The 13,465-nt window shown below is 50.1% G+C and overlaps 2 protein-coding genes across 3 annotated transcripts; one reads left to right on the top strand and one right to left on the bottom strand.

Annotated features, from left to right (window-relative positions):
• Nucleotides 1–1,647: 1,647 nt before the first annotated feature.
• Nucleotides 1,648–3,461, top strand: LOC124464635. 2 transcript variants are annotated; one of them, XM_047016497.1, is made up of 3 exons: nt 1,648–1,741; nt 1,843–2,014; nt 2,519–3,461. In XM_047016497.1, exons 1-3 carry the CDS (start codon nt 1,655–1,657, stop codon nt 3,205–3,207), a joined length of 948 nt encoding a protein of 315 aa, XP_046872453.1. In that variant the 5' UTR covers nt 1,648–1,654; the 3' UTR covers nt 3,208–3,461. The 2 variants fall into 2 exon arrangements, with proteins under 2 accessions (XP_046872453.1, XP_046872454.1); XM_047016498.1 differs by having other exon boundaries at nt 1,677–2,014.
• A 955-nt stretch (nt 3,462–4,416) lies between these two features.
• On the bottom strand, nt 4,417–8,736 carry slc35g2a (solute carrier family 35 member G2a). Its single transcript, XM_047017073.1, has 2 exons — nt 8,426–8,736; nt 4,417–6,106 (listed from the first exon to the last, which is right to left on the bottom strand). The coding sequence occupies exon 2, from the start codon at nt 6,072–6,074 to the stop codon at nt 4,704–4,706; it is 1,371 nt and encodes a 456-aa protein (XP_046873029.1). The 5' UTR covers nt 6,075–6,106; nt 8,426–8,736; the 3' UTR covers nt 4,417–4,703.
• Nucleotides 8,737–13,465: the final 4,729 nt, after the last annotated feature.

Raw genomic sequence — 13,465 nt, 5'->3', positions numbered from 1 at the left:
ATGTGATATCCTCAGCCCCTGGCAGTCACACAGGAAGTGAGAAGCTTCTAGATCAGCCATCGCAGATACAGACTGTCATGTTGATGTGTCCTGTGTGAGGGGTACAGTGCTTTTCTGTCAGCACAGGGTCAGAGGTCAGAGACAGGGATGCCGGGACACCTGGAACAAGGATCAGCTTTAGGATGGGACGGGGTCCAGGGGAGCAGTTGGGGAGTCCTGGTGTGCGTGTGACAGGAAGGGCATCCGTCTGAATAATACTGTACAGAAATAATAATGACATCTCTGATATGTGTCTGTTTAACATCCTCCTGTAATAATAGTTCAGGGGCCTGTCCCTTGACAGGACATTCCTTTATTGTGTCTCAATGTGCTTTAGTGTTCATGTACACACAGTATGTTATAGCAATTTTATAATACTGTCCAGTACAGCATGGCCACAGAGGAGTGAACACCCCACAAAACAACACTGGCTCATTAACTGACCAGCAACTGGGCTGAGCTTAGTACAATTAGTCGGTGGTTTATTCACCAAGTTAAGTTGTGTTGTATGGAATTCATGTGTTATTTCTATATTTAGCTCTGTGTATGTGTCGTCACTGCCCTTTCTTTATTATTTCTTAATTTTCTCCCTCCCTCCCTCCCACTCTCTCTTTTTATGTCCCTCTGCCCCTATCCCATTCTATACCTTTCTCTCTCCCTTTCTCCCTCCTTCTCTCTCTTTCCATATCTCCCTCCCTGTTTCTGGGTGGGATCAGTGCTGAGAGACAGAAGTGTGTCTGGCCCACACATGGGTGTGGTCTGCAGGTGGGGGTGTTAAAGAGCGTCTGGTGTCTGGTGATAAATATGCTTTCTCCTGTGTGTGTGCGTGTGTGTTTGTCTGTGTGTGTGCGTATGTGCGTGTATATGTGTGCCAGTGCCTATCCCTGTGTGTGTATATGTATGTGTGTGTTTCTGCTTGTCCCTACCATGATCAGTGTGACCCAGAGGCACATCAACGGGAAGCTATCAGGGGAGACGGATGAAGAGAGGAAGAGTTGATGTGGAAAACATGCGACGTGCACACATACAGTGCTGACAGATCTGTTGAATTACTTAGGGACGACAAACTGACCGCCCATCCCCCATCTCTTGTCCACTGCACAGGTGGTGCCGCATCCTGCAGTAAACATGCCACCGGCAGACCCAGGGATGGGGGCCTCCTCTGGCCCTGACCCCAACCAGCTCTGTTGTCTGACCCTCCAGCACACTTCCACATAGAGGCCTGACATCAGTTATCTGTACCCAGGACTGAGTAACAGACACAACAAAGACAGAGGGGCCCTTCACCTAAGCATACCTGAGTACCAGATACACAAGAACATGTGTGTGTGTGTGTCTGTGTGTGTGTGTGTGTGTCTGTGTGTGTGTGTCTTGTGCACTGTTCTTTATTTCCAGGGCTTGTAGCTGTCATGTCCTTTCCTCTCCTGCTCCTTCCCTTTTCTCCCTCTCTCTCCCCCTCCCCTTCCCATCCTCCAACTCTCCTCCCTCCTATCCCTGTCCCTCCCCTTCCCCCTGCAGGAGGTTGGGTTTGACACGCTGCCTCCATTGAAGCTCTACTCCCCCTCCCTCCCCATCCTTCCCTGGTGGCAGAGCTATAACAGTATGCGTAGCTGCCATGGGCTCAGTCTGGTTAACTTCACAGACCAGAAGGGAGAACAGAGAGAAAGAGAGAGAAGAGAGAGTAAAAACAGCCAGGAAGAAAGTGAGAAAAAGAGAAGAAATAGTGTGTGTGCAGCACAATATTTAGGACCAAAGAAAAATTCTGGAACAAAGAATAACTTTCCTTTTTTTTCTTTTTTTCAGTTCCATGCACACACAAACACATTCCGGAGCATCAGTATGTGTGTGTACTGGGTCTGCCGTCTGGTGTGTGTGCTCTGCTGGGTGTGTGTGTCGCTGTGTGTGACCAGGGAAGAGTACGAGGTAAACTACACCGATCACTACGACAACGAGATCACACAGGAGCAACAGAGAGGTCAGTTTCTCTCGCTTTTGGTTAACTCTATTCTTCTCATTAACCTCATCCTTTGTCTTCCAACCTCCTCATCTCTTTGACTTGTTATTGAGTGTTCTGTCTTCGACTTGAATCTACAATCAATTAACTAATTCCCTTCTGTCTTCCCCTTAAATCTACAAATAATGAACAAATTCACGCATAAAATGAACCGCACCTTCATTTCCAGATCTCCTAACCTGTCAACAGAGGACACCCTGTCATGGTGTCTGGGTTCACGTTCTCTAGTGTTGCTGGTGTTCGCTATATGTTGATGAGGCAGCCGGTTCTTGGTTTGTTCCGGAACTCGTTATCTGGTTTTGTCGTTCTCTGCCTGTTCTGTTCTTCTGTATCTTGTTCTGGTGTTCTCTATCTGTTCTGTTCCTCTGTGCATGGCTCTGTGGTCATCTGTTTTTGTCTTTAGTCTTTAGTTCTCTGTCTGTTCCAGTCCTGAGTGACTGGTTCCCTTGTTCTTTGTCCCTCCAGCGGAGTCAACAGAAACACCATGCCAGGCTGCAGAGTTAACCCGCTGGGATAAGCTGTTCGTTGCCCTGGAGGACTCCCACATGAGGCAGAACATGTTGCTGGAAGCCCTGGAGGACTGCTGCGGAGGGATGGCCTCCCTCACAGCCAAGGTGGACCGGCTGACGACAGGGACTTGCCAGCAGTGTGTTCCCACCCTGGAGTCAGTGTGCCAGGGTGAGGCGGAGCAGGTGAGGCTGAGGCTGCAGCAAGGCCTAGTGGAGCTCAGTGCGGAGGGAGAGCAGAGGGAGAGGAGGATCAATGCAACACTGCAGCAACTCCTGCAGAGCAGCCAGGAGCAGAGCACCCTGCTTGGCAGACTGGAGGCCGAGGAGCAGAGAGGTGAAGAGACGGGGGGACAGTGGCCATTGGGGCCTGGAAATGGTGGCATGGTTCCTGGTTTGGGGGAGGGGCCTAAGGGAACGGGACAACTTGCATTGAAGCCCGGAAGTTTGGGGGCGGGATTAGCAGGGAAGCCTGTCCCATCAAGCCAGAAGAAACAGGATGTGACATCTTCAACTGACATGCTGAAGCTGGAGAGGGCCCTGCTTACCATCGCAAAGGAGCTGCAGAAGGTGCAGGTACAACTGAGTCTGCTAACGGAAGAAGAGATGATGGAGGGAGGAGGGAACAGGAAAAAGAGAGGATCTTGAGGAGAAGAGATGGGCTGGTGATGAAAGGATTTCAACCTGTTCTGGGATCTGTATTTGGGCCTACCCCAGGTACCACTTGCACATATCATACCATCTTTTATACAGATGCAGAAACATCTGGAAACTGTAGGAGTATATTATAGAACATACTGTGTATATTGTTCTGGAAGTTTGTATTATTTCTGTGAGTTTGAGGACTGCAGCTATATATGTTTTTATGTGGATATAATGAATAAAGACTCTTCAAAACATGTTCATTAGTCTCTGGAAAAAGTCCCTCCCTCTTCCCTCCCTTCTGCGTGTGTATGTGTGCATGTGTGTGTGTGTGTGTGTGTGTGTTAATCAGGTCTATACTGACATCACTCACACATGTTCACTAATGAAAGGTTTATGATCATGGCAATGTGTGTGTGTATGTGTTTGTGCCTTTATTTTTCCACATAAATTAGCAGCTGGGTGGTGCACTGCACTCAGACATGTTTGAAAGAAAAACTGTACCTTGACCATTTTTTTTTCATGTCACCAGGTTCATGATAAACATGGACAGAAATTAAGAAAGGAGGTGAGAGGAGTCAAGAGTGGAGAGGAGCAGATAGGAGCAAAGAGGAGAGGCTGCCAAATTTTTGGTGTGTGACAGGCAGTTATTATTCTTAATCACAGCTTCCTCTGCCATTAGAGCTTCTACCAGGCTCCTGGCCAAACACACTCCCCTTCCTCCTCTATCTGTCTCTCTCTCTCTCTCTCTCTCTCTCTCTCTCTCTCTCTCTCTCCCCTCACTCCCCTTCCCTCTCTCTATCTCTTCGTCCTCTCCATCTGTCTCATCATCCTTGTCTCTCTCCCACACTTATCCGCCCACCCACACAGGATCATTTGTTCTCCCCTCTCCCTTCCCCTCTCCCTCTTTCTCCCCCCCACCCCACGCTAATTCTTTCTCCCCCTTTTCCTTCTCTCTCTTTGTATATCTCCCCCACCCTCTCCATGCTAACAGCCAGATAATTGCCATTGATTAGTCTGGCGTCCCTCAACAGGCTCAGAAGAACACTTCATCCTGTGATACACAGCCAACACCCCCCCCCCCCACACACACACACACACACACACACACACTAATAAATACACAAGCCACGCAAAGTCTGACATATCTGGCACTTGAGAGTGTTAGAGAGAGAGAGACAGAGAGAGAGGGCAGCGGTGCACACCATTAAGACTTTAATGTCACTTCACATCACTACTGTAACACACAGGACAAGAAGATTGGCACTTTTCCAACAGCAACAACAACAATACAAAATAAATACATCTGTCATTGATATTTTCCAACCCAGCATTAAATAGCGTCTCTTAGGACACAGAGGGAGGGGGAGAGAGAATGAGAGAGATAGATAGAGAAAGAAGGAGGAGAGGAGGGGAGAGATAGGGTGTGGTTGTGACAGAGGGAGAGACAGAGCATCAGAGGGAGAGACAAAGAGAGAGTGAAAGCGAGAAACAAGTGTTGTCTATTTGATGGGTGAGTCCAGAATCTCCTCGTACTCCTCCCTCTGTCTCCTCCCAGTGGTGCGAGAGGGGAGGAGCTTCATTGCCACCAGCCAACCCACACTCGCCGTCACTACCACGCCCCCTATGATCTCACAGACGGTTGGCTCCCACAGCAGCACAGCAAACTGCAGCACCATCGCCACAGGGATCTCGATGCTCTGAGAGGCGGACACCAGGGCAGGGTGTATCCGGGAGAGGGCGTGGGTGACCCCCAGGAACCCCCCCACGGCACAGACACACAGCCCAAGGAGAAGGCACCACGCCAGGGCCCCCGAGTGCCAGACCATCCCCTCCTGGAGCAGGACCATGGAGCCCCCTGCCGACACACAGCCGGTCCAGCTGATGGCGAACAGGGCTGTGCTGACGCTGAGCCGCTCCTTGAGCGAGCGGTACCCGACCAGAGCCAGGGCCATCCACAAACCTGCCATTGCTGACAGCGACCAGCCATACGCGCTCCTCCAGAACATGACAGACACCTCGCCGGATCCCAATCGCTCCGGCGCCCCCAGCCCGGTCTCGCCGGCGTCTGGGACCAGTGCCAGCCCCAGCCCACACACCCCCGCCGCCACCGCCGCCCCATCGGCCAATCCCATTCTCTCCTCCAGTAGCAGGAAGGCCAGCGTTGCTGATAGGGCAGTGGTCGCCAGGCGCCAGGTCACTGTGGCGTCGTCGGGGGAGATGAAGGACAAGGAGGAGTAGGTACAGCAAAGGGAGAGGGAGTAGGCGAAGCCAAACAGGGCCACGCGTATACGGAAGCCCTCAGGGCCCAGAGGATGTTCCCCCTGCTGTAGTGGTACGGCCAGGGAGAGCAGCTGGAGCACGGACCGTACCAAGAGGAGAAACAGGGGGCCCAGGCCAAAGCGTTCTGCCGCCAGGCGGGTCAGAACCATCACGCAGCCGTTAGCCGCCGCCGCTGCCAGCACGCCCACCCATGTCAGCCGCGACGCCGACACGGACGCTTGGCCAAAGCTCGCCAGCTGCTCTCCCACCCCCCTCCCGGTGCCCTTCACCCCCCCGTCTCCCCCCTCCATCCCCACCACCGTGGGCTTGAGGGACGCGTCTTTGCTTTTGTCCTTGCCCCCGAACAGAGTCCGACCAGGCCACTTCCTGCCCTCGGTCAGCTTCTTCCTGTCCGAGCTTTCCTCCAGGAAAGAGCCAAAGTCTTCGAAGGAGGGAGCGTCATCGTAGCCCTCGTCCCCAGGCTGGGGGAAGTGTGTGTGGACGCCGGGTTGGGGGGAGAAGGGCGCCTGTGTGGCGTACTTGGCAGTGACAGTGTGAGGGTGAATCTTCACTCGCTTCTTAGAACTTCCCAGGAGGTGGGTGGACTCCATGGTTACACCTCAGAGCAGACACACACACACACCTGTGGGGGCGAGAGAGAGAGAGAGTTAGAGAGATAGAGAGAGAGAGGAGTCACACACACAATGTGGTTTATACAACCATCCATCCAGCCTCTAACTCTGCAACCTCTGTTTCTACTGTATCTCTAAAGCTTGATATTTACACCAGCGATTCTGATTCTCAGATGTCTCTATTAAGGGGTTTTCTTGCGTCTAAAAGGTACTGACATAGTCGAAATGAGTGCTTTGAATGGAACATAGGCTGGTATTGTCAGTTCAATACATGGCCACTACTTGTGTTGGCAGGAAGTAATTGGTCTGTCTGCAATGTTCTGTAAAGATGTCTGTTTGAAGAAATGGCACAATACAATATACCTCCTTCAAGTCAAGCAACCTCAGGTGGGTTCGAAAGTGACCCATGACTTGACCCCTATGACCCTATGACCCAGTTTCCATCCCTCCCGGTTATCCCTCCATCCTTTCTCACCTCCCCATTCCACCTTTTCTCTCCCTTGCTCTTTCTAGTTTTCTCCTCCCATCCCTTTCATTACTACCATCCCTCTCTCTCCCCTCCCCAGTAGGGCAGCTGCTCTGACAGGGCCCTGGTATTTATTATGTAAATCAAACTAATTCTGGTTCGACCGCAGCTGCAAGTAGGTCTGGCTGTATGTCTGTCAGCCTGGCTATCTGTCTGCATCAACCTGTCTTTCTTTCGACCTGCCTCGTCTGCCTGTCTGCTGTTCTGCCTGTTTATATGTTTGTGTATTTGTATACAATGTATACTTGTATACATGTACATTTGATGTCTCCTATCTTGGAAAGCTCACCAGAGTAGTTGCTGGAACAAAAACTCTCCAACGGTTATATTTATATAATGTAAGTCTTATAGTTACTGCCTCATAGACAAACAGTGCATGTCCAGACATTAGGAGTGTTGATGAAATCCTAAGAAGGTATTTCTCTTTTTCTCTCTCTCCTCTTCCCATCTCCTATCTCTCTCTGGGGGGGAGCTAGATGGAATCAGGTAAGACCTGCTGTGGGGGGAGTGTGGGCTGGAGAGTGGATGATCTGGTTGTAATTCACCCCACTGCTGCAGACTGGTTGCTGCAATGCTGCTGTCACCAAGAGACCAGCCACACACCTCTACACAACCATACAGCCTGCCTCTACAGCCTACCTGAACCCTACAGCCTGCCTCAAACCTGCAGCCCCCAGCCAGCCTCTGACACATGTTAACACAACCCTACAGCCTGCCTCAACCCTACAGCCCCCAGCCTGCCTCTGACACATGTTAACACAACCCTACAGCCTGCCTCAACCCTACAGCCTCCAGCCAGCCTCTGACACATCTTCACACAACCCTACAGCCTGCCTCAACCCTACAGCCTCCAGCCTGCCTCTGACACATCTTAACACAACCCTACAGCCTGCCTCAACCCTACAGCCTCCAGCCTGCCTCTGACACATCTTCACACAACCCTACAGCCTGCCTCAACCCTACAGCCTCCAGCCTGCCTCTGACACATGTTAACACAACCCTACAGCCTGCCTCAACCCTACAGCCTCCAGCCAGCCTCTGACACATCTTCACACAACCCAACTGGCTGCCTCAACCCAGCCTGCCTCTGACACGCTGAGAAACACTCCTGGTTCAGAAAAGCTCACATAAATGTATCCAGACCACTGTATGCCCATGGAGAACGAATGTCGCTTTAGAACAGAATCCCGCTACTGTCGCCCGCTAATGTTCTGATCCTCGGCCACTGAACCTATTGTTTAAAAACGGGATGGAGCGGCGATAACGTTTGCGGCCACGTACCTCTGACGTCTCATTCTGACCTGTCAGACCATCTCAGACAAGACGGTAAACAGACACTGTGGGACGCTGCACGCGCGTCATCCTGTTACTAATCGCGTGTGTGTAATGTCAAGGTTATATCGGTCTCTTTCGGTGACGCCAGCTGATGAACACCCGCACACATATACACACAACCAACTGCAGGCGAAGACTGAAGAAATATAGATCGACTGTCACCGGCAGTCTAACCTCTTTATAGAAAACATAGCCCGCCTGTGCTGAATTTATGAATGGTACGGAGAGGCGCGTACCCGCCAAGCAGGCAAGAACCTCATGCGACCGCAGTTGTTCTGGCTCAGATCAAATGAACAGTGAAAAATCAAAGGTCACACACACAAGTGGGCCAAATAGCCTACAGCACATATCTAGTGAGTTTAGTGTTACGTATAATCACAAGCTAATGTTTTACCCTGACAAGTTCCACACCTGCGATGATAATGGACCAATACCGTCATACCCTGCCGGCACCGAGTACGCATCTCACCTGCTCTTTCGCAAGAAGAAAACCCCCACCGGAATAAGACTCCCTCAGCGCCAACTCCAGTCGTTCGCCGAGCACATTAATCTGCTGTCGGTCGATTAGATATCAGCCATCATTTCTTCATGCCTGTCCCTCTGCGACAGTCAACTTCTCCTCAGGGACCACGCGCCCTGGCTCAAGTCTTCTCCCCTGTGGCGCTCGCTCACTTCTCCTCGCGCCAGTGTCCAGCTTGTCGGTGCCAGAAACCGTCTTTAACCAGTCCAAACCAGAACCTCTCATTCACACATCACTGGTGCTGCTCCTTGTCAGCCTTGCGGAGGGCGGAAGAGGGAATGAGGGAGGGTTGAAGGGAGGGAGAGAAGGAGAGGAGGGGAGAGGCTTGCTCATTGTGTCTGAGCATGCGTACGAAGAAAAACACCGTGCACCATCAGCACCAATGATCATTGGCCAGTACCTGTCACAGTGTGTGTATGCGTGTGTGTATGAGAGAGAGAGAGAGAGAGAGAGAGAGAGAGAGAGAGAGAGAGAGAGAGAGAGAGAGAGAGAGAGAGAGAGAGAGAGAGAGAAAGAAAGAGAGAGAGAAAGAGAGAGAGAGAAAGAAAGAAAGAGAGAGAGAGAAAGAGAGAAAGAGAGAGTGTCTCACATGAGTCACATCATACATTTCGTCTCCTATCTTGGGAATCCCTGCCTTTCCTCCACTGTCTCCATAGCATTTGCTGGTGTAAATGATTGTTCTGCTACATTCTGTGTATTGTTTTGTTTGAGCAACATTGAACCTTCCCGAGCAGCCAGTTGTTGAGTCACAATGAGGGGCTGTGTCAGTTTATCCTCCTTTCTCTTACTTCTCATCCCTCCATCTGGACATCCTCCTTTCTCCTAGTCCTTACTGTATCCCTCCATTTTTAAATAATCATTCTTTGTCCAGTGAACTGAAATGACCTCTGGATCTCTGCTTATGTGGCACCTTTACTATGTTTCGCTGTGGATTCAAGTCATTAGTCATTTGTGTGTGTGTGCGTGTTCCCAAGAGGGAACATTGTTCACGGTTTCCATGGTAACAACCGAGAGGACTTTTTAGGACTGAGCTATTTGGGGCAGTGTTGAAACTATGTGCCAGATTTAGCAGTATGAGTTTAAGAGACAAACGGACGAGTTTGTCCGAAATTAGCAATGAGACGGTATGAAAGGGGAGAGACAGTGGAGGGTGGAGAGTGAGAAGGAGAGAGCCGGGGAACAGACAGGAGAGGTGAATGAGAGAAGAGGACCATTTTGGGCGAGAAAGAGAAATGTTTGCTGGAGCTGGCGCATGTGTGAGAAAGAGCAGACGTGTGTGGAGGGGGGATGGGTAGGCTGGGCAGGGAGGTACGTTCTCATCTCTCTCTCTGCTGACAAATGAATTATAGGCAAGAAGCAGAACAAGGGAAGAGCTTCCAGGGAAACAGAGTCTGACAATCATTTTTTCTAAAGCCGTTTCCTGCGCTGAGGAAACTTAATCTACACACACAGTCCCACACAGGTCCTATGGGAGAGTCCTATAGAGGATAGAGAACATGGGGTTAAATCAGTACTCATGCTAGCAGAGCTATGGCCTGTGTAACAGAATAATCTCCAAGAATATCTCTACAATCTCTTTATTTTCCAATCTCTCTCATTCTTAGTTCTCAATGTTCACACACACACACACACACTGTCACGAGAGGTGGTGTGGGGAGGATCCAGGTGCAAAGGAGATGAGGGGGCAGAATCGCTGACCACAAAACTTTACTGTACAAAACAGGACCAAGACACGGCGGGGACACTCACAAACAGATCTTTAACGATACAACAACTGACAAAGTCTGGACCAAAACAGGAACTTAAATACAAAACCAAACCAGACACAGGTGGAAGCAATAACACAAACGGAAAAAAGAACGGAAGAGACACAAGTGATGACAGTTGACAAAACACAGGAACACTAAGGCAGGGAAAACCAGGTACTACACTGACCATGACAGGGCCGTGACATTGACACGCACACACACACACACTCATATTGTGCTGTGGGAGTCGGTGTGTGCATGTGAGCTCTGACGGTGGTAACTAAGTCAGTCAGCAAGGCTAATTTTGATCCCAACTGATAAAAAAAACATGACAGATCAACAGGCCCTGTCATAAATACATATTGTACAGGGTTGCTACCATCCATAAATCTCCCTCTCTCACACGCACGCACACACACTCTCTCTTATGCTTAAATGTCCCTCTCTCTGTCTCTCTCACACACACACTTTCATTCTCTGTCTCTTTCCAGCACTCTTTCTCCCCGTACCAGGGTGAGGTGGGGTGTGTCACAGAGGCAAAGTGTTTATGACCTATAAGCGCTGAATAATTATTCATAGACTGTCTCTGTCTCTCTGCCGTGTGAATACAGATTCCCTCATTCCAGCAGGGAGGGAAGGAGAGTAGGAACACAACCTCAGCAGGTCTCCTCAGAAAGCTTTGGAAGCTCTCTGGCCTCATAAACAGCCAGGAGCCCTCCGCTGCCACCCATGACGAGAGCACTCGGCAAAACAGCTCAGTGGCAGCATTGAGACAAGTTTCACACACACACACAAACACAAATATACGACATGCACACACACCCTAATCTATTCTGTGCCGTATGCCCAAGGCGGAGAGGGGGCGGAGGGGATGTTGGCTGGATGATGGACTATATCTGCCCTGCTCCAGTGAAAGGTGGTGATTTCACCATTATGTTCTCTGCCCACAAATAGAGCACTCTGCCTCTCATACATTTTACATTGCCCTGTCGGAGGAGAGTGAACAGAAAGAGGCTGAGAGAGAGAGAGAGCGAGAGAGAGAAAGAGAGATAGAGAGGGAGAAGGGGGGAGAGAGGGGGGGGGAGATCAAAAGAGAAGGAAGAGAACAGACAGATATAACACTGCAGGCAAGGTCAAAGGGAATACAAAATTGAGAAACCAGACCCTCATGGACATGCGTGCACACAAACACGTACAGAATTACATAACTGTAACATGTCGACCATGTAAATGGTTTTACGGTTTTAAAGCAGAGTTATTGAGGGGAAACCTTAATGCAGCACCAAGCGTTCACACTCAAGAACACTCGCATATACACTGTTGAACGCAATGGGTTTAACGAGGCCCCGAACTGCCACACTTCGGACACATGCATGATGCACCTTGCATCGGAAAATCCAACTCGGTAACCAAATGCTAATCTATGGAATCCCTGTTTCCATGGTTACCACAACCCCTTGTCTTAAGTTGCAGACAGGCCATGAACTTTCTATGTGTGTGCCCGTGCCAAAGAAGCATGGTATACATACACTAGAACCACACACTTTGTCACATTTGGTGAACAGAACATAATAATGCCTTTCTACATGACAAGAGAACAGCACAGGAAGATAAGGGGGAGGTCTGTATTGGGAGGAGGGGCTTAGAATGGGGTGAGGGAGGGAGTGCACAGTGAGGGAAAGAGAACAGGGTAAGGTCGGGAGGGGGTTGTGTATGTCGAGTCAAATCATTTTTATTTATAGAGATCATTTCAAAACAGCCAATGCCGACCAAAGTGCTGTACAAAATCATCACATGGGGCAAAACAACAATAAATGAGAACAAGAATTGAGAGATGGTTGGGGAGGTCTATCTGAAGGTGGGGGTGGGCAGACAGGGTGAAGGAGAGAGAATGAGCTGTGGAGGAAACGAGAGAGTGGGGAAGGAAGGAAAGGGTGACGGATGGTAAGGGTGAGAGAGCCAGGAGGGGGGGGGGGAAAGGAGATGGTGGGAGAAAGGATAGGGTTAGGGGAAGAGGGTGTGGGAGAGAGGAGAGGATGGGAAGAGAGGGAGAGGGTAGGGTAGAGAAGAGTGGGTAGGACAGAGGAGAGGGTGGGAGAGGAAAGGAGAAGGTGCTGAAGGAAGGAAGGACAGGGTGAAGGAGAGAGGAGAGGATGGGACAGAATGCGAGAGAAGAGAGAGTGAGGGGGAGAGAAGAGATTGGGAGAGAGAGGAGAGGGTGGGAGAGAGTGAGGGACAGAGAGAAGAGGGAGGGGAATAGAGGAGAGGATGGAAGAGAGGAGAGGGAGAGAGGAGAGAAAAGGTGGGATGAGGAGAGAGGAGAGGGTGAGAGAGAGATAATAACACATTATCAACAACAAACACAAATCGAAACAAAAAAACAACCCCTTGGTAACAACTTAAACACCAAAGCCCCCTCCCCAATCCCAGTGGACAAAGCATCCATTTCCCTCACACAGCAATAAACTTTTCCATCTTTCCCACCACCAACAATATGAAAACACAGCCTACTCTTCCATGTTTTTTATTGCCAACTTAGCCTGCCCATATACATAGAAAGAAAGAGATGGTGGGGGAGGGAGGAGAGGGAGAGGTGGGGCGGGGGAGATAGGAAAGGTTGGGAGACATGAAAGGGTCTCCCAACTGTCTTTGTGTGTGTGTGTGCGTGTGTCTGTGTCCAGCTTTTGGGAAAATAACCAGGATTTCTGTTGATTTACATAATGGAGGAGAGAATAAGTAAAATATTGAGAAGGAGAGGAGAGAGAGGAGCAGGAGGAGAGAGAGAGAGAGATAGAGAGAGTATATGACAATTTCAGTAAACTTCTAGGGTGTATGATGCACATGGTTTAGCAGTGAGTAACTGTTAAACCATCTTGCAAACTAACAGCATGATTGAAAGTTTGAATAAAAATCTGAGTGCAGTAATACTTGCATTAGACACCTTGCTGACTCATGACTTGTATTTGAGGGCTGCGGTATATGTGTTATGCATTAGGCCTGTTGTGTTGCATTGCACCGGTTGATGTAACGCGCCCGGCGCTGTCACTGTCAAGTCTTTACACCTTCAAATCCATCCACAGACATAAGACACACATACACTGCCTTTCCTTTGCAGCGCGCTCCCGCGAGTGCAACGTTGGCGGGGTCTTGCAGTCCCTCCCTCTCCTCGTTCCCGGGGCGCGCTCCCGACGCGGTACTTTGTGTCCGCCAGGGGGCACTGTGGTCCCGGTGTGGAGCTGCG

Source organism: Hypomesus transpacificus, chromosome 3, assembly GCF_021917145.1.
Source record: "Hypomesus transpacificus isolate Combined female chromosome 3, fHypTra1, whole genome shotgun sequence".
Classification (NCBI taxonomy): domain Eukaryota; kingdom Metazoa; phylum Chordata; class Actinopteri; order Osmeriformes; family Osmeridae; genus Hypomesus; species Hypomesus transpacificus.
The sequence above is the reverse complement of the archived record's forward strand: the minus strand, read 5'-3'. Positions and strand labels throughout refer to the sequence as shown.

Bases quoted from the DNA above. Each gene is read 5' to 3' on its own strand.
- LOC124464635 (XM_047016497.1), top strand. From the start codon at position 1,655: ATGGGCTCAGTCTGGTTAACTTCACAGACCAGAAGGGAGAACAGAGAG. The intron at 1,742-1,842 runs GTGAGAAAAAGA...TCTTTTTTTCAG, and splicing joins TAAAAACAGCCAGGAAGAAA to TTCCATGCACACACAAACAC. The intron at 2,015-2,518 runs GTCAGTTTCTCT...TTGTCCCTCCAG, and splicing joins CACACAGGAGCAACAGAGAG to CGGAGTCAACAGAAACACCA.
- slc35g2a (XM_047017073.1), bottom strand. From the start codon at position 6,074: ATGGAGTCCACCCACCTCCTGGGAAGTTCTAAGAAGCGAGTGAAGATT.